Raw genomic sequence first — 26,199 nt, 5'->3', positions numbered from 1 at the left:
TCCTTTTAACGTAGCATGAATATGTTAAAAAAGTAAGCTGGACTGCACGTGTTTCCAGTTGTACTTCCTAAGCGATAGCAATCTCTAGTAAATGCCATTTGTGCGGGGGTGAAAGGGCAAACAAAAAAAACGTTGAAAGCCACGAAATGTACTTATTCATTGTTTTTAGCGTGGATAACAAAGGATAGCACTGCTTGCTTCCAACATGAACTGTGACAGCTGAGCAGGCTATTCTCAAGCAAACGTTTTTGTCTTCAAGTATTTTATTATGGCGGGGAGGGAAGCCCCATGACTCTGGGGGGACTTGGAGTGCTTGCAGAGCTGCCTTTGTTTTGCTCTCTGGTAGTGCCAGAGTCTTTATTGAACCATTCACTTTCAGAGTAGCTCAAGGTTTAACTTCGTAGCTTTCAATTAAGTTGCTCAGTTGTTTACCATTGTGCCCTCCTCACCCGTTCTTACTTCTAAACAAACATCTTTTAACAATAAAATGGAGAAGTGAAAATTGCAGGGTATTAACCTTATCATCTCAGCTCCCCTGGAAAAGACAGAATAATCGGAGATTTGATAAAGCAAAATATCATAAAATATGTCAAATAAAAAGAATACCTCGGGTTGCAAGTGGAAGCCACATGCCGTCACAGCAGTGCATTTCAGGAGAGCGTAGGGCAGATAATTAATTTTGTCCCAGCAGAGTCCTCTGGCTGAGATCTCGTTGAATGGTCATAAGGTGCTTACAAGTCAGGCAATGCTGTGGGAATGGGCTAGCTGCTTAGTTTCTATTCATCACTGTCTCAGTGACAAGAGTGCCTTGGGAATTGGATGAGTACATACTTGTTATTAGACCTGCAGCTCTTCTGTCAGCCTTCTGGAAGAGTTTCCAGCTTTGAATTATAAAGTGAACTGAAAGGGATTTTTAGACATGCTTATTATGATGCCAAGTCACTACAGCCATAAACTCCAGATTTTCTTTAGTATTACAAAAAAGAGGAGAGTCGACGTTCAATTTTAACACAATTGGGATCTAATTTTAGGTCAGTCTTACTGTGGTCCGTAGCTTTACACATTCATGTTGTGATAACGCCATATCCCCTTCCTTCATGTGCCTTTGTGTCGAGTATGCAAAGGTATATGCGCACAGGTAAGGACCTATGTGTAATTTTTGCTGGCCAAAAATATGAAGTTACTATTGGAAAGATTGGCTGTAATTGAATATGCGCTTTAAAAATCCCACCTTTTTGTGATTGTTAGTTATTGAAATTACTGAGAAGACTCCTGGCTTACAGGGAATTTTTTAGTTTATTGATTACGCATGTTTTGTCTCTCTTCATAAAAATCAACCATCTCATTCTGTGAAGCTGTGGTCACTAAATTTGGGAATTTGAAATCTTAGTATAGCTGATGTTTTTGACTGATTTCTTAAGGAAAGTAGGCTTATGCAGTTATGCTTTCTCTATGCCTATCATGTTGTCCAATGTGTCTATCATATTTTCCTTCTTAGTTTTTTTTAACCCGTTACCTCATTTCAGCTGAGCTTGAAAGAGATGTAGTAGCTCTTCTTCAAGTATTGTGCAAATGGGTGGTGAGATGGAAAAGAGAGAGACTCTTAGTTCACACCAGTGAAAAAAAATTGCACTATGACTAAATGCCTGATTATCAAAGTAACCACACAGAGGAATGCATTAAACACCGTGTCCCTGGGGAAGACCATCAGTGAACCAAACCCCTTACGGTGCCTCAGGTAATCCCATCCAGAAGATGCAAATCTATAAAGAATCAACTTCTGTTAGTTTCTCAGAATATTTTTTTTTGTAAATTTGAAATTAAATTCTGCTTGAATTTTCTAGCTGATAACTGAGTAGCTTATTTTTACCTTGTCCTTTTCTTAGAAGGTGAATTGTCAAGACTCTACATATGTGTCAGTGGCAGGAGGAGTCTTATCAGTTGTTGTATTGTATAAATTCACTCTTTACTGCATTCAGTAATTTGTTGTGCATGTTATGGGTTTTTTTTGGTGACTTTCCCCCATCAGTGTTTATTGTTGAAATAATATTATTGCTAAAAATCTTCAGGGTTTTTTGAATAAACGTATTGGTTTTCCTGGTTGAATAGATACACCATGTATGGTGACAAGTCAAAAAGCAAATAATAGAAACAAATACTAATTTTACGTCTTTTATTTTTAAGTGTCATTTTTGGTGGGCCTGAATGCCTACTTAGGACTGTCTTGGGTGTGCATTAAACCTGCAGATTGTAACATTATATGTTGGTTGTGCAGTGTCCTTGATTTAGATAGCAAGCTTGAATTATTATAGCCATAAAGCTATTTTTGAAGATAGTAGTTTCAAAACATCACAGCCTTCCAGTAGATATTAATAATTTATATTTTCCAGTACGAATAGTTTTATTGACTCTATTCTCCAGGGAGAAAGATGCACTTAAACATCTTTTTACTAATTTTGGCTTCACTTGAGGCCAAGCCTTGAATGAAGTCATGATTTTACTCTCATGCCATGGAGCTATATTCTTTTCATCGGTGGCAATTGAATGTTGGCTCCTGCTGACCAAAATTGTTTTTGTTTATAGGGGCCTGTTTCATACAGTCTTCCTCAAATATTTCTGCTAAAGAAAGTAATAGGTTTTCTGGTATTTTTGAGCTGCTGTTTAGTTTCTACCATTCTCTTTCAGCTTCCTAGTAGAAAAAAGCCACAGAGTAACCTCTTCAAGAAGTGTTTTGGGCTACCAGACACGCCAGTCTACCACCAAGTTGTTACTAATAGCTGTGCCAAATATTTATTTGGTGCCTTAAAAATGCGCACAGCCCTGTGAGGGTATTAGGGAATTGGGTTAATGATTTTTTTTCTAATTTTAACATTTATTACAAAGATAAAACCAAGATGTTATGGGAGATTTTCATGGTTTTGGTGTTTAAAAAACGAGAAAAGAAAAAGGAAAAAATAAAAAGCCCATCAACCCAAAATCTTTCGATTGGTTGCTTGTAAGTTTCAGATGCAAAGAACCAAGCTCATACCGTAAGTTTTAAATGACTCGTTATTGAAGTTGGAAGAACACGATCTGAGCGTTGTAGCACTGGGGGCCCCACACCGGTTTCTGTGTTCTCCCTCACTGAAAACCTGGAGCCTCCTGGAGCTCCCAGGTCTGTGTCAGTGCTTGTATAGGCGTAGGAGAAGGTATTCCTGCAGCTGTGCCTTTTCTGGGGTGGATGTGACAAGACAAAGGCATCGGGTTGGACAAAATAATCTGCTAAGCTGGAATTTGAACGCTGAATTAAGGAGAGGAAAGTTGAAACAGTCTCCATTAGGGAACGTGCTGAGCATGCCTATTGTATAACGCTGCAGCAGTACTGAAACGCAAATGGCTGCTGGCTGTGCACAGGCAGTTCTTTAATATCTCAGGATTTGGTGTATAATAAGCCAAGACCATTTTTTCATGCTACCTATGCGATGAATTCTTACTAACAATATTTGTTAAGCCATGTTAAACATCTACGTTAAACATGTATACATAATTAAATTTTACCAGTGTGTGACAAAAGAAAACCTATGTTAGTAGAGCAGCAAAATTTGCAGAGCTAAGCAATGAATAATTGGCAAATAGCATAATTTTTGCTATCATATGACCCTTTACTGTGTATTTATTTTGATATCCAAAGCAATGTATATTTACACTTCAGAGATGCCTGTTGAAGCTAAGAATAACATTTCACAAGGGTACTGCAAATGGTCTAACTGTATTAGGGCAGCATTCTGCTTCACAAATTTTTCTGCTGAGAAGTTGGGTATATTAGTACAACTGATCTGCTTTGCTGATTGTGCTGGCTTGTTCAGAGTGAGCTGAGCTCATGCAAATCCTTAGCTGTATGTTCAGATACATAGCATAGATGAATACCTGCTGCATGGTAACACTCAACTTTCAGGACACCCATTTTTTTTTTATATCTGCTTTGTTTACCTTCTCCTTTATAACTGGCCTCCAGTGATCATGACAGTGCATGGCTTTGCTGTTTCATTTATATTACTCTTAAACAGTGAAGGAAACTTGAAGCTCGTTATTTCTGGATCAGAGTCCAACTTCTGCAGGAAAGGAGGTTTTTTTATGACCTTTTACTTAAGTCTTCAATCCCTCCTCATCTTTTTTTCTCTCTCCAGTTTTACCTCTTCCGTTGTGCTGTTATTCAGTCCTTATTGTCATTCTCAAAAACTGACTAATTTAGGCAAATTGTCACGTGTTTAGGCACATCTTTGATATTGGAGAGCTGTCTCCACTAAAAATTTCACGTCTTTTCCTTAAAGTTCTTGGGAGTGAGAGTGCTTTTCAACCACTGTAGTTGCAAGGTTTTTTTAAATTATTATTATTTTTTAATGCAGAGAAAACAGTTTGTCTCTTTTTACTTTTGAAATATTTTTGCCAAGTTTAAACATACGTAAAGGTATGTATGAAACTTGCAAAGTGAGAGAATAAGAACAAGCTCTTCATGTTCCCCTTTCTAGAAGAACATATTTAGAGGTCAGAATAGCCAGCATAATTGATTCCTGCCAGAGGCAGTATGAATTTATATCTTTACCCTTGACTTGCCTTTTAGCCTATATTTATTTAGCCATTTAAATTGTTGTAGCCATTTCTTTTGACTATCCCCTTGGCAGTCTCATTGTTGACACTTACACTTCACTTCCTCTGCATTTGAAGTCATAATGGCTGGAAATATTTTTGAAAGAAGGCGTGTAGGCTACAACTAAATACTGTGTCACTCTAATTCCAAGTGTTAATGCTTTCTCAGTTAAAGCAAGCATTGTATAGTATAAGGTATATTTCCTTATAGGGAAGTTCTGACTAAATATTTAAATTGTAATCTTGACATTACGTTAGCTGTGATATGCAAACTTAATGTTTTAAAGATACAGTTAAGGGTGTTAAGAGAGCCTAGTTGATTTTAAGATGACCAGAAGATAAATTAAAGGAATCCAAGTGCCTTTTATTGAAGGGGAGGGGGATCAATGTTCAGAAAAAGAATTTTGAAAATGAACAAGCCAAGCTATCATTCCCCCAGAGATCCTATTATTTAATACATCTGCTTTGTTTTTCAAACATTTCCTTTTAAAGTGTTTTAGAATTGATCAGAATCCCGTCGTGTTTGAAGACAAGGCCCAATTACAGTGCCAGCGGAGCTCGTTCACTTATGCAGAGGTCCAGTAGCATACTGTAGGGAGGAGCGTCTGTTCCCCAGCAGTGTCGAGATGGCTGTAAAATACCCTGTCCTTCCAACAACTCTCTTGGAGCAGAACTACTTCTTTTTTTTCTAGTAAGGATAGGCTGTGGTCATTGAGGACCACAGGTCTTTTACTTCTGAGTAAGGTTTTGGGATTAGTCCCTAAGTCATGTCCCCTTAATGAAATAAGAAGCAAGGCAATTAGAGGTTAGATTGCTTGAGAGTTACATGTTTTAATCCCCAGCGTCCAGGTGGTTACCCCTCAGTATGGAACCACAGCTCAGCTGTTTGCTCTCGAAGCTCCCTGTGCTCCACAGTCACAGTCCAGTGCCTGCTCCTGAAGGCAGGCGCATAAACCTTCCCTTTCAAGGACAGAGTGTAGCTCCCTCTTCCTCTTAAAACATCTTTCTTGTAAAGATCTGCCGCTGAGTGGGTTTCCTGTAATTTACACAGTAGTTTAACAGCTAAGGAACTTACCAGGATGCTGGAGAGCTTGAATCTGTTGTTCAGTAATTGCTGCCGCTAAGCTGAAGTTTAGCGGAGAGCACCCTAGTCCTTTGCTTAGGTAGAGATGGTTTCACTGTGTAGAAAATAATGTCGAGATTCATAGTCCAAAGAGAGCGTGCACAGGTAGCATGCCAAGTGCTGTACTGTATTAACCAGCCTTTGGGTACAGAAACAATCCCTGGCCTAACCTTCCCATCCCTTTTCCTTCTCAACATGCTCTGCACTCATACTCTGTTTTGCCTTTGTTCTTAGACACCTTGCTTGGAAGAACACCAAGTTTCAGGCTCCTAGGGAGACATGGACATGAAGTTACTCAGGCATCTCAAATCTCGGTAGCTGCTAGGTATGCAGAAGCGGCCTTTATGCTAGGGGAGCTTCAAAGTGAGAAAGTGAGACCCTGAAAAAGCTCAGATGCCTTTGGAGAAGTCCGTTTGGTGACAGATGGGCAGAGCCTTCTAGGAAAGGGGTTTTGATTTAAGGACGGGTCAAAGACAAGAACATTGGAGTCATTTAAAAGTTACTGGTTTCTCAACTGAAAGCAACTATTTCTCAGTCAACAGACAGTAGTCAACCATTTGTCTGCCCCTGTGCCCTTGCAGGGGGTGACTGTGGCTGGTGGTGGCCATACTGTGTTGTGTGGCAACACGTACCTGTCGAGATTGCACATCACACCCCCTGCTTTTGTTTTCTGGCCCTAGGGAATCTGGCACCAGTTCCCAGAGCAGGCTCAAGATGGCCGTATCAGGGACCAGTGCTCCCTGTAGGTTACTCTCAAGAGGTGGATACCTTCTGACGGGAATCCATGTCTCGTTCTGGGAATCAGTAACTCGGAATTGGGAAGAATCTGTTTGAATAGTAACCGAGTGCACAAGTGTTTTCAGACCTGTACGGTTTTTTGCTCACTTTCTCTTCCTTGTTCTGGCTGATGAACACTTTAGTTACCACATTAAAAGTGGAGTAGCGTCAGCAAGAGGCTGTGCTGCTTTGGGGAGGGACTTCCCCAGAGGCAGGCTGTTAAGGGTTCCACAGCTGTGAGGTTGAGAGCGTAGGCAGTAACATGCCAGGTGCTTTCTGGCAACTGCAGCAGTCGGACAGGCTCCTCAGCTTTGGGATGAGTAACTCGATGCTGCAGTTCCATTTGCGTCTCCATCGCCATTCCCTCCCTGCACACCCCCCCAAGTATAAAGGCATTTTCTAATTCCATACAGGATCAGCAGATGCACTGCACCTCCCTTGTAATATAATCACCATTGGCTATTGAAATGGAAATATCACTATAAAACAGCAAGAAGACCTCAGTGACTTCTCTTCAGCTATTTCCACTTTGTGGGGAGTACCTGTATGTGTGGAGTTCTATCTAGTACGGCATGCTGCTAGACACTGGCGTGCTTCTCCTGCTGTTTACTGTCCAAAATATCATAAAGACTGAAACTGCTGTGATTTTGAAGGGTCTGTGGCTATAGTTTCAGGAGATGTGTTTTGTGGTGGTTTTTTTCCCCCCAATAAACTAATATGAAACTTGTTGCCTCAGGAGAGTAAGTCAAATGAATTTATAAGAGGCTGTGCGCTGTCATATAGGAACATTTCAGCCTTATGCTTAGGGGAAATTGACTGCAAGGATGAGGAGGCAGAGCCATGTATCTGCAGTGGTTGTGGCTGGATTTCTCATCCCATTGCTTTCCGCTGAAGCGTTAAATACCGACTACTGCTGGAGACAGGATGTTAAACTTGGTGCAATCATGTATGTGCTGCTCAGAGCTTTTGCTTCCTAAGAGGTGAATGAACTCCCTTATTATAAAACTTCTGTTCTAGTCCTCGTAATTAAATAATATTATAAAAATGTTATATAATGTATCCATAATTTCTAGGCAAGTTTAAACCTGCCTGTAACTCCCTCCTGCTGTGCTTAGGAGCTGGCAGACAATGTAAAAGGCTTTGTCAGCAAAGCAAAACAAGTAATTAGAACTAACTTTCTGTTGCACTGGGGTGAAACCATGGTATTCTTGCCACCTCAGTCCCAGGATTTCCTATAGACAGACTTCAGTGTTTGCTGAATTATGATTTTGAATTAGTCCTACTAATTGGGACAATCAAAATTGTCCTAATTAGTCCTGTAACCTGCTGAGCCCATCAATTTTTTTTTTTTTTTTGTAGCTCTCAGCTTCATATACCCACCCTTATCCTATTCTAGCTTCATATGAGGCCAAAAGTTGGTTGCAAACCTCTTCACACTGTCACTTTGTTTTTTCCAAGAAGGGAGCTGGTGTTGGGGCTTGAAGGGAGCTGTAGAATGCATAGGAGACATTGAAACTACTTGGTACTAGACTGAGTCTGAGCAAAGATACCAGAGGATCTACTGAAGTTCTGTGCTTACAGAGTCAGAACATAGCAGCTACCTCACTGAGACTACCTCTATATTAAGATAAAAAGATGCAGGCTAAGGACAGCATTCTCTGGCTTCTGCTGCCAAGTGGCAGGGTACAGTTCTTGTCCACGGTGGCTAAACTGCCAGCCCTCTGCCAAACCCCAGGTGCCCTCGTCCAGCCTGCCTGCTGGGAATGGTTCTGGCACCTGCTTCATCCTGCGTTATCCAGGAGAGTGCAAGGTGGCCTGGGCCAAAACTCTGAAATATGCTAATTGTTAAACAGTATGGTCAGTACTGGAGTCTCGGCCTTAACCTTGTCTTACTTACAAGTAGTCATTTAGCCCAGCATCTGTTAGCTTCCTGACAGATTTTTTTTTTTTAAAACATACAGCCATAGAAATGTTGGTTGGAAGGGGGCTCTGGAGGTTATCTAGTCCAGCTTCCTGGATGGAGCAGAATGCAGCTGACTTGGAATTAATGAGTCCTAAAGGTAGCTGCAGGGATTTTAAAAGTTCTGTTTCAGTGAGGAATGCAATTTTTGGTTTTTTTCTTGCTTTTAGTGGGATTTGGCAGAACCCTGTGGTAAGTCCGTAGCGCTAGGTTGTGTGTCCTACTCGGCGAGTCTAGCATGTCATCAGTCCTAGACAAATTTTTTGGCTGGATAAGTATCAGCGCTGCTTGCCTCCACAGTGCTGCGGGCGGCGTGGTGGCAGCTGCGTGGCCAACAGACACGCAAGGACAGCTGGCAGCAAGCTCCAGCTGTCCTTGATCTCTCCTCAGTTAAGGGTACACTTGCTCCTTAATTACGTGCAATTCATGTTATATTTCTACCTCTGCTGCTAAATTTCTGCTTGAATACTTTGCTTCATAACCTTCTACTCAACCTCAGGAGTATATTAGGCATCTCATTTCTTAATGTGGGAAGGAGAGAGTTTGGGAGGCAGTTGGTGTCTCTGACTGGAGTGGGGAATTTCTGAGTTCCAGGCATTTATTGAGCACTAAATTGGTATATGGTCTTTGTGACTTCGTTGTCTTTTATCTGTCCGTAATACTGGAATTATCAGATGGATTTCTTAAAGGGGTGATGTGAACACTGATTAGATCATGTATAGTTGGCAACGCGAACTCTAGTGTTCAGAGTGATTTCTTCTTACTTAATTTCATCCCTGATGGTGACACTTCTTGCCCCCGTGGCAGCCAAGGGAGGGACCAAGTGAGGGTGTTTGAAAAGAAACTCCCATTTTTGCCTTGTTTGAAATTTCACGACATAACCTAGAAATCAGGGATGCTATTGACATCAAAATGGGAAAAATGCTCCCTGAAAGCAATCTGTTACACATTATTCTAGCAAAATAACCATCTCCATACATGTCAAGTTAGAGTATGAGTTTTAATGTTTTTTTTCCTTTCCTATGGCTTCACTGTCTCCTAATTAATTATATCTACTTTCATACTAAATGGTTAGTCAAGACCAGAAGTGGCAACTTATTGGTGCTTCTAAGTAAAAATGACTTTGGAGATTTTGACTGCATATTCTGCAGTTGGATGTTTCAGTGCCTCATTGCCTCTGTTCCTGTTACAGGTGCATGTGACAGCATTGCAGCGATGAGTGGAATTTTAAAGAGGAAGTTTGAAGAAGTTGATGGCTCCTCACCTTGTTCCTCTGTGCGGGAATCAGATGATGACATTTCTAGCAGTGAAAGTGCTGACAGTGGTGATAGTGTCAATCCATCCACTTCTAATCATTTTACCCGTAAGTACTGAAGTTGTGTATCTAAAGAATTCTTCCTATTCCTCAAAATAAAATAAACTTTATGGTTAGATAAACATGATGACTTTAAATTGAACAGATGATAAAATGGAGACACTGTGGTGTTCAGTTTGTGACTTGCTCAAAATTACTTAGCAAACTTGCACCCTTTTGCCTTCTTGTTAACTACATAAAACTATTTGTCATTGTAAAAATTTGAAGTCACTTGGAAGCCCTACCTATTTGCTATTTGAATTATGTAGCTGTTTGTAGTTAACGTTGGGAGTTGTGCTTAAGGTATTTCAAACAGGTACTGTAGGGAAGGTACTTTAGGTAAGTTTGTTTATTTTGCTTAGGTAAGTGTAGTGCAGCTGTTGGCTATCTGCAGGATTGCATTGGTGAGAGTTCTTCTCCAAAGAAAATAATAAGCTTTCTTTTATTTGGAATTGAGGAACATTTTGTATGAGACACATTATTGCAATAGTTTCTATTCTTCATGTAGGGGAGGGTATCTCTGTACTAGGCAATGGTTTTGTGTACAGATAAGAATTTGGTTTTAAGTTAGCAAAGCTACGTGTGCAGCATATATATCTAGGAAGAATGAATTTACAGCTTATATTTGTAGTTTATGATATTTGCTTTAGGTGGTTATACTGTTTTAATAGTGAACTGCATGTTTTAAAAAGCAGGGGTCTGCTGCCTTCAAGTCTGTGCATATAGATCTCCCCACTGGAGTTAGTGGCTATAAAGCTGTTTTCTGTGGGCCAAGGAGTAGGTGAGGCTCCTCATCACTGCCCATACACAATGTGATCCTTATAACTATGTGGTTTGGATTGTGCCTAGCAATCATGTTTGTAGCATGTGATACGAATATTTTTATACCTGATTTGTCTACCAAATGCCGCTGTGCAGTTGGAGCTAGGGTTTGGATATGAGGGTCCGAATCCTCTTTGCTCTAGTATGGCACACTCCTGTGCAAAAGGTTACACAGGCACAACTTTTCAAATGTGTTTACGTGTAACAATCTTGATGTAGTATATTGTATTTAAGATGCAGTACTAGTAGGAGACTTATTTTATTGAAAAGCCACAAAGGAGTAAGTGACCCAGTAAATCTCTTTGGTAGTATTAAGAAATAGCTTGGTGACAATTATTATCTGCATGCTGATCTTTTAACTTTTGCATCTGTTTAAGGACTTAGATGATTATTCATCATAGACTGAAAGCAGTCCTTTTCCATCAAACAGTCATTGCCACCCACATAGAAGACAGCAATTTTATTGTGAATGCACAGATAATACAAAGAAGGCTCGTAATTCAGGGGAGAAACTTGGAAGTAGTAATACATGCATGTAACAATAAGCTTTGATTGTAGTTGACACAATAAATCATTTCATTTTTTAATAAAATCTGTAGGGGAAAACTATAGCATTTCAGTGTTATGATTAATGATTCATATAACTGAGATATTTGTGGCCAGAGTAATAAATGTTTATCTGTGTGCACACTCACACACACAGATGTATAGAAATGGTACGTTATACTTTTAAAAATACATATATATATATCAGTTGGCGATACAGAAATAGAAAGAGTAAATTGTTTTCATATGCATTGATACTACTTTTTAAAAAGTACTGTCTTTAATATAGATGCAGCAGCCTAAATTCCAAGAAATCAATACAGAACAACCCCAGTATTATATAAGGCTGCTTTGGGAAGAAAAGAATAGAACAGGTGGCCGTGGTGCTGCATTTGATAGGCAAATCTCAAGGTCCTCAAGGAAAAAGACTTTTGGAGACTAGTTTCTGTGCCACTGGAACATGGCATCTTTCAGTGTCTAACATTCTGCTTTGCTCTTACTGTAATGCAGCATACTTGCAGGAGCTTGGTAAAGGTAATAATTTTTTATTGGTAAGAAAATGGAGGATGCTGGTGCTCAGATGAAGTATAGAATGGAAAGGTGGTTTTATCCCTACCTAATTACTTGCATCTTGCATCCAGACTCTCTTCCAGTGTGCATCATTATTTTGTAACTTTACCAAGGACACTCCATCTTGCACCTGATGGGGAAGTCAGATTTTGTTAATTTATTGTTAAAATGCTGCAAGTGAGATTTTGCACCTTCTTCTTCTTTTTTAACATTAAAGCGTATCAGTTACTTATATGTTTACACAATTGACATCTACCAGTTGAGCAGTGTTAGAAAAATCACTTAGCTAGCCCTAGGCACATCTGCTATATATAAGAGCAGTTCTGCACTAAAAATGTGAGTCTTAGTGATGATGTATGATAGTACAAGTTAATATGTGTTTGCAATAAAAATTGATCGTGTTTCTATTTAAAATAAATGCAAAGGAGTAAAGATACTTGACAAATGCTGAAAGGTGTTTTTAACTTGATAACTGACTACCTCTAGAAAAAAACAGGTTTTTTGTTGAGATTGCATTTTATTTTGTTTTATTCTTCTCACATTTTCTTGAGTCTTCATATGCTTTGATTCTGGAAGGAATGTTTTAATGGGACAATTGGTGAACTTTTTATACACACAGGATTTGTTTTCATTTTGGTCTATATCAGTTGGTTGACATCAGTTGTGTGTGTGATGTTGGATGCCCTTCAGGGCAGGAGCACTCTTCTGTGTATGTACTTAGATTTATTTTTTTTTTTAACTTCCAGATTTTTTTAAACAATATTATTTGAAAAAGCATATTTTGAGTTCTAGGCAGTGATAAAAAATGAACTGATCCTACTGAGCTACTTGGCCCTGTCTCCTCAAAGCAGAATATGTGGAAATTGGCAATGTTCATATCTCATGAATACAGGTGTCTTACAGAGCTACTAAGTGATGCTCACTTGAAAACTACATGCAGATGTGTTGTACAGTAACGAAACTGTTAACAGTGTACGCTGAAAGGTGCTTTGTTCATTCTTTAAACACGTTCATCTCCCAGAATAAAAGATAAGAGCTTTCCTGCGTTGAATATTTGAATCCGTACTTTTAAGGGCATATGGAAAGGAAGAGTTCTGTGAGACTTTTTCAGTAAAGAGACTGAAAAAAGCCAGTGCAGAAGAAAGGCTGGCCAGATTCCTTGCCTCTGTTACATGCCTGAGTACCTCCTTGATGGAGGTTATCTTTCTAAGCCATTTCCTGGCACTTTGTACCATTTTCTTTTCTCTTTTGTGAGACACTGTCAGAGCCTGTGTACTGTCTTCCTTCCGGTCCATTTTCATACAAGTAAATTTGAAATTCAGTATAAACTCTCTTTTTACTGACTGGAAATGTGTGGGTTGTGGGTGACCTGTAGTCAACATCGAGATCTGTATGTTAATTCTTTAACTGAGCTTTTAAAAAAAAGCCTAACTGGCCCTCTGAGTCTTATTTTTCCTTTCTAATTGACCTGACAAAGAGATAATTTTTTAATCACTTGTAGCTACAACTCTTTCAGTGCTTCAGCAAGCAGGCAGTTTGCGTATAAGTGTTATCTAGAATAGCTGATGCATCTCGGTATTTACACAACCCTTGGAACAATATGTGTTGGGTCAGCTAAACAGGAACCTTTCAGCTATCCTGCTCCATTAGCCTTAAGGTCAGTTTAACCTGCCAGCTAAATGAGGCATACAGCTTTGGTGGATCATTCAGGTGGGGCAGAACCACCTGAAGATAGTTTTGATCTCAGCAATTAACCCTGTAGTGTGATGGCAGAAAATACATGACTGAGATGTCCCTAAGTGCTATCCCTTGGGACTCAGGGATAAGTACAGAGTTTCTTTAACAATATATCCGTTTAAATAAATCAAGACAGCAACAACAACAACAAAAATATCCCTAGCCTAAGTTACAAGTGTCTTGTCTTTTTCTGAGGCAAGAGGTGAAATTACAGTCCATAAAGCATAGACAACTGTTACCATGTTCATAACCAAAAAATAAATAAATGTAGTATTTTGTTCGTCAGGTATGTGTGTATATACATCTGCACATTTTTAAATCTCTTATCAAATGGTGATGGAGTGCATTCATTACCACTGGCAGATATAATCCCCACCATCTTTTTTACTTACTTTTCTCAGTCTATTGAGGTCGTTTCAGTTCGATTCAGCATGCCGTTAGTCACACCGCAGATTTACCTTAATGGATGCCAAAGCATATTACTAATCAGTCCACGTACCTGTCCCATTTCATGTCCCCTCCTCGATGTCAGAAAGAGGGGTGTCCATCTTGAAGTAGCAGTCCCAAGCATGCATCTACAGTCCTAGTCAGGACTAAGAATATTTTTTTTTCCTTTTTCCTTAGAGGTACGTGGAATACAGGGTGGGAGCACACCTAGTGCCATTTCAGCTCCTGTTGAGCTAGGACACCCCGCTGCTGTGGTTCATCAGCTCCACAGCAAGTTGTCTTTGGAATTGCCGTTCGGGATGTCAGTACAACGCCCTGACAGTTCCTATGATTGTGTGTGCTGGGTTCCATGCTCCAGCTCAGGTGTGGGGGATTCTTCCTGCCTTGTGGAGGTACCTGCCTCTAAATGCTTGATCTATTTCTCTGATAAAGAAAAATGTCCAAATTTAAGTTGCAGAATTGCATGCAGTTGAAAGACCTGGGAAGACCTCATCAAGTCCTGTCTTTTGCACTTTGGTGCTGGTAAAAACTCCCTATACCACGTTAATCACAGATGCATCTCTTAAGAAACGTACTTTGAGGAGCTGCTGCTTTCCTCTGCCATTGCAACTTCAGCGTAGTGTAGCTGAAACTTTCAGAGTAATGCCTTTATTGCAGAGGCTTCTCTTCTTCACCTGCAGAGGCAGGTGAAATCTCCAGCACCAACTCTTCTCACAAGGTGCTCAACGGGAGGTGGAACCATCGCACAGTCTGGTTGATATCCTCCATCGATTATCTGAATCTTGCCATTAACATTATCGCTGTCATTAGCAAGGTTATCCTGCAGCCAGCTGTAATCATAGGTCATGTCATTCTGCTAATTAGGGTACTGTCTTTAAGAGTATTGGATGCCTTAGGTTCACTATGAATGTGGCTGGTCAGTAAGGGTTCTGAGAAAACCCTGTGGTCTCTAAATGCTCTTACCATCTTTTGATTTTACCGTTAAAGATAATGAGGAATTCGAAAATACAAATACATCCCCGTTGCACTTCTTTCCATATGCCCTTAGAAGTACTGTTTTGAATATTCTAGAGTCGCTAACATATTGAGATTGCCTCATCTATGTGGCCATGCAGAACTTGGAAGAAGGTATCAAATCTTTTGAAATCCTTAGGAAGGTCTAACTTCTCTTAAATTATCTTTATGTGAAGGATAAAGTTTTATTTGGTGTGAGGTCAATAGCACAAGGCATTACCTGAACTTTGAGCTCACGCTGTGTGTTTAATTGCTGGTTAACGATAGAAATCTAACTGAGTTAAAGTGGTGATGCTGGCTGATTATGGGAGAACACTTAGAAGGTGTAGCTAAATGCAGGCATTCTTTTTTCATGGCATCTTGCAATTATTTATATTGCCTGCAACCAGACTTGGAATTTCCTTGTTAATGAGGAATACGTTCTTGTCGTTATTTGTTGACTCATGTTATGAAATGCAAACAAGTTGAGAGATTCTTGGTTTTGATTTTAAAATGAGTCGGCTCATCTGGGCAGTAAAACCCAAGAAATGCAAAGAAATTCAGTGAAAGGTATTGCAATGTCTTTGCTCAAATACTTATACAGAATGACAGGGCAGGGTATGGCATGACCGAATCTTGCCTGCTGTCTTTCATCTGGAATAACGACTATTGTAGAGGGAGTTTTTAAAAAATGTAGAGGGGTGAGGAGGCAGGCTCCTACTAGTTTTTAGAAGGATTTGTGTAACTAATTCTGTTTCTATACTTTTGAAAAGTTTTCTTCTATAAATTAGGGCATTTCATATACTATACAAACAGAGGGACAGTTTTTGCCTTACATGATGGTTTTTTTGGCATAGATAACATATAAACAATTTTTTTTTGTTGAAGCTGTTCATGAGATACGCAAAGTATGTTTGCAGATGCAAAGTCACGGACAGCTAAATGGGTAGTTGTATGCGTATCAAATGGCTATTCACAGAAGTCACCCATGAGGTGGGACAACGGATTGCCTGTAGTGTCTTAGGCGAGTTCAGCAAATACAGTTGCTAGGCGTGGGTGTTCCTGCAGGGATCCGTGGTAGCGGCTTTCCTCCTCACACTGTTCGAAGCTGGGGCCAAGGTCAGAAATAATCATCTGCGAAACAGCAGCTGGCATTTAGAGTAAATGGTGAGGCAGAGAGCAGTTAACCGTCTCCACTTCTCCCCGCAGGCTGATTATATTTGCAGAATGGAGAAACTGGACTAGTATGGTGAATGTCAGAGAAGCATTCTGGAGATAGAGGGTGCTGAGGAAGTAAACTTAAAGCTTTCACTGAAATTTTAGCAGTGAAATTCCAGCTTTTAGCATGCATCCCAAGAATTTAACATTTCTGTGAGATTTTAGACAAAACTCTGACAGTGAGGTAAAATGCTTAACTAAAACACGAATGAAAAACCTCTCTTATTCATGTCAAACTTGCTTGTGAGTGAGTATTTTTCAAAACCCGTTTCAAATGTGACATAAATAAATGCAGTATTAGGCAAACATTCCTGTCGAGCCCCTCCTGTGAGGTGAATTTAGCTTTGGCTTTACCTGAGAAGAAGGTAGCAGAAGGATGGAGCAGTGAAATGCTACTAGGGTAGGTGTTGCTGTTCCACAGGATTGCCCCTGTCCTGTCTAATTTCCACTACTCATTTTATGCCTTTCTGGGTATGCAGTTCCCTTCAGAACTTCCAGGTTCAAATTTATTTTAGAAAACACCTCCCTGTCCTCGAGCTCACATGTTTCTTTGGGAGGGTATATTGTATGTCACAGCATTTCCTCTTAATGTGGATTTCCAGCATGTAGGAAAAGTGTTTCATCATTAAGGGTTTAAAATTTGTAAATGTAGTGTATGGAGACTCTTAGAAAAATATCTTTTGGGAGGCAGTGGGATAGAAGGAGAGGTAGGAGGCAGAGGTAGAAGCAATTTCTGGAATACGACCTTTTCCCAAGTTTTTGTTTTCTATGAAGATTGCAAAGCAAGCTGGCTTTTATAAGTGATGTTCTGACCTGGATTACCATGATGGATTAGGTTTTGCTGTTCTGTGGTGTTAGACTTGATGAAACACTTGTGGGAAAGTCATGGAGCAGGTGGAGAATGGTGTTAATCCTTCTTGCCATAGTGGTTTATATGGCACTAAGAGTATGTAAAAAGCAGACAAATGGGTAGTAGAGTACAAGAAAAGCAGCATTTCCCCTGGTCTGAGATAGAGCTTTAATCCAAAAGGCTGCTTCATACACATTTTTTCCAGCCTTTTGAAATTTTCATGTGCCCAATATATTTCTGCGCTGGTGACAATGAATTGCTTTGCCCTCGTTGATGCAAGAGTGCTAGTAATCTGCTGGGTAGCCATATGGCTCACGTTTATTTTAATGTGTCTTTGACATCAGGAGAATAGCTGAGACAGCAGAAGAAAGTGCTTATGTCTTGGACTTCAGCCAGAACTGCGATTATTTATGTTTCGTAATCAAAGAACTACTAGTTTTCTCAGTAAAAAATGTTTGACAAACATGATGGGCTTAAGATGTCATTCCTATCAGGATTTTGTAAAACTAGGAAGCAGGCTTTGCATTTCATAGATGAATACAGCCACAGTGGGATCTCTTCCTGGGTGGGGGGGGTCTGGATTCTGTTTTGGCCGCTAAACGCGCAGAAGGAAACACGTGCACTGGTTTCACACTGCTGTAGAGCCTAGAGAGCTCTGCACACTGCCTAGAGAGCAAAATGAGGATGTTCAAAGGCGAACGAAAAGTGCAGATGTATAGTGCATTACAGGTATGTGAGAGCAGTTCAGGAAAACTTTGTTTCAGCCTGCCAGCACATTATTACTGTTGCTTGCCTATTTCATCAGTTATGATTTATTTATATACAAATGAGACTTGGATGTTTCTCATAAGGATACACTGGACTGCTAGTGTAAATATTGATTTTCCCCTTTGACAAATTACTTTTATTGGGATTCAGGAGTTGGATGGGCCCATGATGACATCTGTTACCAAGACATATAAGAAATATATTATGAATAAATACAATAAAACCTGAATTTTTCAAATGTGGAAAGAGTTGGGGGGTTTGTGTCTTTCATTTTTCACAGATTCACAAAGAGATAAATAACGGTTATTCTCAGGGGAGAGAGCAGAAGACACAGCTTGAGGTGGAGAAGGAAGGGGCACCAGAAGCAGCTGCAGAACTTCATACCAGCTGTTGGAGGAGGCAGTGGCTGGGGATGTTGGGTGCAGGTGGCACCTGCCTGGGTCTTCCCCCTACGCCCCTCTGGGCTGGGGACTTCCTAGCTCGGTTGGTTCCCGTGGTGGGAAGGGCTGGCAGACAAACAGCTCACCCCCGCGTGCAGAGGTCAGTAGGAATCGCCTCTGCTTCGAGCTTTCCGCTCCGTGCTTTGAAAATACCCTGGTATGGGGTAGGGGGAGGAAAGAAGGGCACACAATTTCAGAAGTCAGAGAGCTGCTGATACGTAGCTTTGAATAACCTGTGGAAAATGAGCTAGTAATAAAATTCTTCAGTGTTCCAATGATACGTAAAATGAAAAATAAATTTTGTTTGCAATACAGAAGGTAAGCGCAAAAAATCTTACAATTACGAGCCTGTTGGTAGGAATAAGGTGATGGCAACCATTATTTGAAATTAAGCAGCAGGACTTGGCGGTTTCTTCCCTGTAGCACTAAGGAGACCATCTCTAACCATAGTGATCTAGTTACATTAAAATATATTACGAAAATATTGACACTGATTTGTTACAAATCTGTGTATTGCTACATCTTTCTACACCCTTGTCTACTCACACATTCCTCTAGATGTATATTTAAATTTTTCTGCCATACAAATTGCTTCATTCTCTTTTATTAACTGTTGATGAACAAAGGCTCTTCTTTATTCTCTAAGCTCACGTGACTTGAATGGCTCTCATTTTTCTTACCTTCTTTGTTGAGGAGTCTTTTTGCAAACCCAGAAAGTATTTCCTTACTTACTGTGTTTGCTGGTGACAGAATTCCAGCACAGATCAATGCTTTGTACAACATATTTTAGCCAGGATGAATCTAACAGGGAAGTTTTATTGTCAGACTGCTATTCATAATATTTGCCTTTCTCCCACTAATCGTCATTGTGACGAAGATTTATGCAACACAGGAGCCTAAGCGAGAAAGAACAGCAGCCATGGAGGCTATTTTACAGAACAGTTTTCTTTTTTAAGGCTATTGTTACTTTCATGATAGCTGTATTTTTTTTTACATTGATACTTTCTTCAGGTTTGACTTTAAAGTTTTATTTTTAGAGTATCTTTGAAAAATGAATTAGTGGGGCCTCCTGTTTCATGCAGACATATGGGACACACGGTGTCTGGAAAAATCCATTTAATGCACTCGAGTGAGTACCTATAAGCTTAAAAAAAAAAATCTAAGGAACACTTAGTCTTTCTGGAAGAGGATCCATAAACCATCTTGTATGCCATTACTGTTAGCTACTGGGCAATAAAAATTGTACTTTTTATTTTGATAGATAAAATGTTACCATTTTAATGGAAATTATGGTAATAAAAGTTATGACTTAGTGTCTCAATGTAGGAGATGGCCCTCAACTATGTGTATAATTTACCACCTATGGGAACAACCATAATGACGTTTGTGTGGTTATTCTATTTTTAATCTTTTGACAGTTGATCTCCCCGTGTCTAGTAAACCACAGGCGGGGTAAGACAGGCTCACCGAGTCAAGCCTTAGTCTGTGTCATCTGGAGGGGTGGTGGTGGTGGTGGGGTGGTAATCTGTAGAAAAAGGGTGTCTGGAATTAGATAAAGCTTGTTTCATGTCAGTGTGCAGCCTTATGAATAAATCACTGAAATCTCAATTTCTTGAACAGTTATCTCTATTCTGTACTACAGTTGATGACTGAAAAAGGACCTTACTGAAATCTTGAAAACCGAAGGGCTATAATAAAAAAACTTGATATCTAGCATTTGTGCATTGCACCATTCTGCAGGTCTCTGGCTCACCATACAGGTGTTCTTAAATTTTGAAACCTGAGAGATCCCTTGTATGTTCAGTAGCCAGAGCCTGCATAAACCAGGAGTTGTGCATAAAGAGAAGTGGCAGAAATATCATATGTAGTCATGAAGTAAATTATAACTGCTGTGGATAAAGAGAATTGTTATGAGGGAGAGAGGTTAATAACTGAGAAAAAGATGAATAAACGCATCCTGCTGTGTATGTGTGCAGGCACATCATGAACAAAGATAGCAAAAGGGTAAGCACAAAGCGCAGGTTGTGTTTCCAGGATGTGTTAACCATGCTTGGGTTAAACAACTGTTTGCTATTAAAAGTTTTCCTTTAATTCTTTTGGCCTCACCTTTAGGAATTTCGTTTACAGACAATTGCCAGTTTTGCCATAAATGGTCTGTGGTGCAGATGCCGTGTGCTGTGGCTGTTAGCGCGGGTCGGGTGCTGCACGGACGGGGCTGTGCTGTGTCCAGATACAGCCCTGAGTCTGCAGCAGCTGCTTTTGCGTGGCAAGGAGCTGATAAGACTGCAGGACCTGGCTTGACTCCATGAGGGGCAGGCCAGTTGCAAGCAGGCTATTAACTTGGGCTCTGCTCTGCTAAACCCAGAAACAGCCACTCAAATGTCAAATGCCAAAAATCAACATTTCAGCGGTTGATACTATTTCAGACGAGGAATTCTGGCAGTCCTGTTTGAAGATACCTGTCTGAAGACCTTGTTCAGATATAGTGACCTTTTCTGAGAAATAGTTCTGTAGCAGTAATTATGTTCTTAACAGCATCATCTTTCCCTCCGATAGTAGATCTATTTTATGCATTACAGTACTTATGTATCTGTCAAAAATATTTAATTCCATATAATCTTGAAACATGGAACTAAAAATTATATTAATTGCTTAAATACATGAGAATGGAGTATTTTTTTCCTTCCATGGAATATATCAGACTTGTAGTATATAAATGTGTTAAAGATCACGTGTGAGCCATCGGACAGTTTTAGGTGATGATGAATATTCCTGTTCCCTCTGGCATCTCGCTCGCCATGAACTGCTGGACCCAAGATGGTGGCGTTCGTTTTCCAAAACCACCTTCTAGTTCCTGTTGACAGTGTGTGTCCAGCAGCTGCTAAAAGAACACATCTCTGCCTGGCAGACTCTGCCGGAGTCAGTATCACTCTTTTTGCGCAGACCAGATGATAGTGGCATCCACTGATATCACTTGTTGCACAGGCAGATGGCATGTAAATACTTTTTTGAGACTGGCCAAGCAAGGAAGCCGTTACTCGATTTCTGGAAAAGTGTGGCGTTTACACTCTCTTTGGATAAATTTTTAGGTTACGAGCTTTTGCTTCCCTGCAAAACCTTTGAAACTGACTCCAAAGAGGCATGCAAGCCTTGCACAAGCTGTGTTTCTCAGTCTGAAAGGAGCTTACTAATTGATTAATGTCACTACATTTTGTCTGGGCATATGTTTGTGCTTTCCGATATATCAGAAAATACATATTTTGTATGTCCTTCTGCTCTGTCTTGAGTTAAGCAGTGTCCTTAGCAGTAAGTAGAACTGATTTGAATGTACTATTTAAGGGACAGTGCATGCAAAATAACATATGCTCCCGACTCTTGATAAGATGATCTGAGAATCTGAGTTCTGGTTGGCTTGAAGCAAAAGGACTGGATGAGTTATAGAGTGCTTTGCCCCTGATGTTGGAAAATGTTCGACATTTCCATTCAATATCCAATAAGAGGTTTTTTTGAGGTCACATTAAGGCAGCCCTCTGCTCAGAGATTTTAGGAAGTATAGTAGAGCAAGAACATAGCGCCTTTGCAGTGCCGACTGCTTCCTTTCACGTCCTTGGTTACTGACATGGTTGCAATTCTCCAGTCCCCTCACTGACAGCTCTAATCTATGCTTTTGGGTAATCAGATAAAATCCGATAATCTTTTGCAGTTCCTGCCTGATCTGTTCTTGTAAACAACATTTGCATAAATATGAATATATTCTGACTACTCCCTAGCAGTAACATAGAAGAGATGACTATAGACTTATTTACAGAGCCTTAGCTCTTCCCTTCAATGAGCTCTTGGGTGAGACAGAAGCAAACCCAAAAGATAAGGACGTGTTTCACAAAAAAATAATTACATGTAATCTGAGGGCTCTGAATGTTTACATGCTTGTTTAATTATACAGATTATCATATAATTTGTCTGACTCAGAACTCTAACATTAATAAACAAAACCATGAACTTTAATGACATTTACAACAAATGCATGCCAGCTCTCCCGCTGTCTTCAATACAGTCGTATAGGGCTGGATTTATAGTGCTGGTGGTGTTGCAGTTACAGTATGCCACCATTTTCTTGAAGTTCAGCTTAATTCTATTTTAACACAGTTTTTGACAGTGATATATTAAAAAAACCCCAAATAAACAACTTTGATGGTGTGTTATTGATAATTTAATTACTGAAAGTGATAAGAACTATAAAAAAGTTGAAGAAAGGCATTCATGGGTTCTTTAGGACAGCTCATGACAACTACAGTCTTACTGAGAGAGACTGCTGACCAAACTTTTAGGCATAAACGTACGGCAATGTGTGAAATTCATGTTGTAAATTTTGACAGCACATGCATGGGCACCCCCACCCCTCCCCAGAAATCCACATAGTGGAAAAGCTTATTCATGTAATCTAGTTTTTATTGTAGATGACGTTCTTCTTTTCAGCTGGAAGTAATTAGATTGCAGAGTCTTCTGCCTAGCTTCATTTAACTATTAGTGTGTAGCATGTGAATAAGACTTAAGATTGATGTCTTTATGTATAGAAAGTAGTATCTCTTCCATAAAGAGATTGACAGACTTAAAAAAATGGAAGCACTTTTATTGCAGCATTTGGTGTTCCTGCCAGTAAGCAGCCATGTCAGGAGTTCCATAGCTAAGGTCTAAAACAAATTACTATAAACGTAGACCTTATGTGGTAGATACTGAAGTTTACAGATGAAGATGCAAAGGCATTCGCTAGCTTGCGTGATTTACAAGCACTATTACCTTCTATTTCCTCATGAAGCATATATATATTTTTAAGATTAACCTTCTATCTTTTCTTTCCTTTAATATTTTACTGTAGTTTTATCTCTCATTCCGTTTGTGGCTGGTTCTTTTACTTGGTAAAAAAGCTACTTGCCTTTCAGTAGCTGTCAGCATTTCTTCCGAAATAGAGGCAAGATCCAGTTGAGATCCAAATAACACCAATACTGTTATATCAGAAATTGGATACATCCCAGAATGGTTTAAATACCTCCTTCAGCAGAAGCAGGATTTTTTAATTTGCACTTTCCTGTGTGTAAGAACATATAGGCAGTGAGGGTTCTGATTCAGAGTATTTGCTTTCATGCTAAATTGAAAGAGAATGTCACAATATCAAAATTACCCCATCTTCCAAACTCTAAAAATTTGGTTTTATTAAAGATAGTTTTGTTTTGAAACTGTGGCATATATGAAAAAGAACAGTACATTAAAACAATATTTAATATCATGCAAAATTGACACACCTCTATCAACTAGTCTCTTCTAATAAAATAACCCTCTTCCCCCACTAAAAGCTTCCTATAAATATTTTTGACAGGCTCTGTTGATATGAGATTTGCTTAAACTTGGATGCAAGTTTAAACACGCCTAATGTAACAGAATTTGTCTTTTGGTTCTGTGTGCAACCTACATCTTTTTTGGAATTCCCTTCACTGAGAGCATGTAAGTGAATATAGGACCTGAGTTTATTTATCTGTTTTATATTTATAATCCAACATACCTGCAGCATATCTGGAGAAGTGTATGTTACTTATATAATAAACCATAATTTTAGCTGCATATCAGTATTTAGGAAAAATAACACTATTTCAGTATTTTACTGAGCCCCAAATAGTTTTATGGTTATGTCAGTAGGGCATACTGTCTGTAATTGGTTACAGCACTGTATTTTCCAACATACTTGTTTTTCATATAGTTAGGTAGATTATGCTATTTTTTGGACTGAGTTACTTCTGTAAAAGTTTGGAGTTTTTACATGTGTGCTGATTAACGTTTCACTACATAATAATATTAGGGAATGAACTATGTTTGAACTGTGACAATAACCGAGGCTGAAGGCCAAGTGCTTCCAATCTCTAGCGACGGCGGTTTTAGATTAGCAGTGTACATCCTGTTGCTCTTACTGCTTTTATAGGATGGTTCCAAGTCTTTCAAGAATGGTCAGGCACCTTTAAATCATTTTACTGCCTGAATTCTGGCAGTTAGGTGTCTCATTCACACCTGCCCAATTGTTGCCTGTAAACTGCAAAGCAATGACTTATTATCTACATTCTCAACATCCTATTGCCGTTTGGCAATAAATCAAATAAATCAGGCTGTTCATCTTAAAAATCAAGGAGTGTCTCTTATCTTTCTCTAACGTTTGTGTCTTTTTTTTTTTTTTTTTTTCTCTGAAGGCTCACCACTGTTACCAGTGAGAAACAATAGATCAGTATCGTTGAAAGGAGTTACTAAATGCCTGTAGAAAAAAGAACAATATTTAACAGTTAAAATTTGGCATTTGTTTTTAAACAAATCCATTTCATATGATATTGCATATGTGTACCAGAAAAACTGAGCACGAGTGTGAGGGGAATCAGAAAAGAATTAGGAAAGACTAGATTTAATTTTTTGTCAAAATTCTACACATTAGAATATATATACACACACATGTGCATGTGTTCAGTGGATGGCAGCAGAAAGAAGGATGGAGGTAAAGAAAAAGGAAGTGGTTCTGATTGTTAATCAGCATTATTGCTATGTTATTCTGTGATGATGATGATGATATGAATTTCTGAGGCGGTCTGAACATATTGCCTTTACAGTTTTTCTAACACTAATTTCTCACATTTTAGATTTTAAGAGAAAGGACTCTTTTCTGCCAATGTGATCCAGTGCTTTAAAGATGTAGTTAGAGATCTCTACAGCTAAGCCGTGCTGACAGAATAGTAACGGTGTATATAGGCCTGTGAGAGACATGGGTCTGCTGTTCTCACTGCTGTCATACGCAATGTTGTTTTGTTTGCAGGGTTTTGAAGAGGAGCAAGTCAGTGGATCACTGTCTTTGAGGTGACACTGTGAAAGAAGTTCCTTTTGCTGGGATTTATTTGCTTCCTTGGTAAAAGGATAAAACATTTTTATAATGCTATGGGAAAACACAACTGGCCAAGAATTTCTCTTCTAAAGTAGACAATAGTGTTCACGATTGTGGCGGTTTGTAGTGGCTTCTAGGTTTGCATATACGGTAAATATTTCTAATGTTATCTCCTCATTTAGACTGCACACCTCTGAACTTCAGTGTGTTGTTAAGGTAGATAGAACTACACAAGTGACGAATTTGCTGTATGACTGCAAGTTATCATTCATACTGTAATCTGCATCTGTTCTAGCTTCTTCAATCCTGAAGAGAGAGAAGCGGAAGAGAACAAAAAATGTCCATTTTAACTGTGTTACTGTGTATTACTTCACGAGAAGGCAAGGCTTCACCAGTGTTCCCAGCCAAGGGGGAAGCACCCTGGGAATGTCTACTCGCCACAACAGTGTGCGCCAATACACGCTTGGAGAGTTTGCGATGGAACAGGAGAGGCTTCACCGAGAGATGTTAAGAGAGCATCTGAGGGAGGAGAAACTCAATTCTCTAAAATTAAAGGTAAAAATTATTCAAGACTTTGATCCCTGCCTTATTTATTTAAACGAGCAGTGTCAGAGCTATATGGGCCCAATGTGTGTGTTTTAAACAAAACCATTTCCTTTCTATCACTCCATTTTCAATCAAAACAATGGCATTTTTCTTTTTTTTTTTTTTAATTTTACTGAAGAACATCTTTTTGTTTGATATTACTGAGTGCTGCTGTAGCTCTTACTGATGTGTACCTCAAAGTGCTTTACAGGGAGGCTGTTGTTTACGCTCTGTTTTCTACAGAGAGGAAAACAAAGGCAGAGGGTGGTGGAAGTTAGCTTTGAACAGGGTGTCCAGCAGAAGTCTGAAAGTGCCAGGAAGAGAATGAGTCTTCTGAGCCCTTGCACAGTGCCCTGTTAGACAAGGGAATGGTAACATCCTAAGTACAGAAAGTGAAACAGCTTATTTTCTTGGCCAACTTGAGCGAATTTGGCAAAAAGTAAGAAACAGTAATACTAAAAATATTTTCTTTT

The 26,199-nt window shown here is 39.4% G+C and overlaps 1 protein-coding gene across 6 annotated transcripts in view; it reads left to right on the top strand.

Moving 5' to 3' along the window:
• Positions 1 to 26,199, top strand: part of CSRNP3 (cysteine and serine rich nuclear protein 3) — a 112,170-nt gene that overhangs the window by 70,899 nt on the left and 15,072 nt on the right. For all 6 annotated transcript variants that reach the window (XM_075511685.1, XM_075511689.1, XM_075511688.1 and 3 more), the window contains 2 exons: positions 9,679 to 9,849; positions 25,437 to 25,696. In XM_075511685.1, the coding sequence (XP_075367800.1) occupies positions 9,679 to 9,849; positions 25,437 to 25,696 (431 nt within the window). The remainder of the gene's footprint in view (positions 1 to 9,678; positions 9,850 to 25,436; positions 25,697 to 26,199) is intronic.

The sequence above is a fragment of the Mycteria americana genome, chromosome 9 (genome assembly GCF_035582795.1).
Source record: "Mycteria americana isolate JAX WOST 10 ecotype Jacksonville Zoo and Gardens chromosome 9, USCA_MyAme_1.0, whole genome shotgun sequence".
Lineage (NCBI taxonomy): Eukaryota > Metazoa > Chordata > Aves > Ciconiiformes > Ciconiidae > Mycteria > Mycteria americana.
Note: the sequence above shows the minus strand (reverse complement) of the source record. Positions and strands in the feature narration are given on the sequence as shown.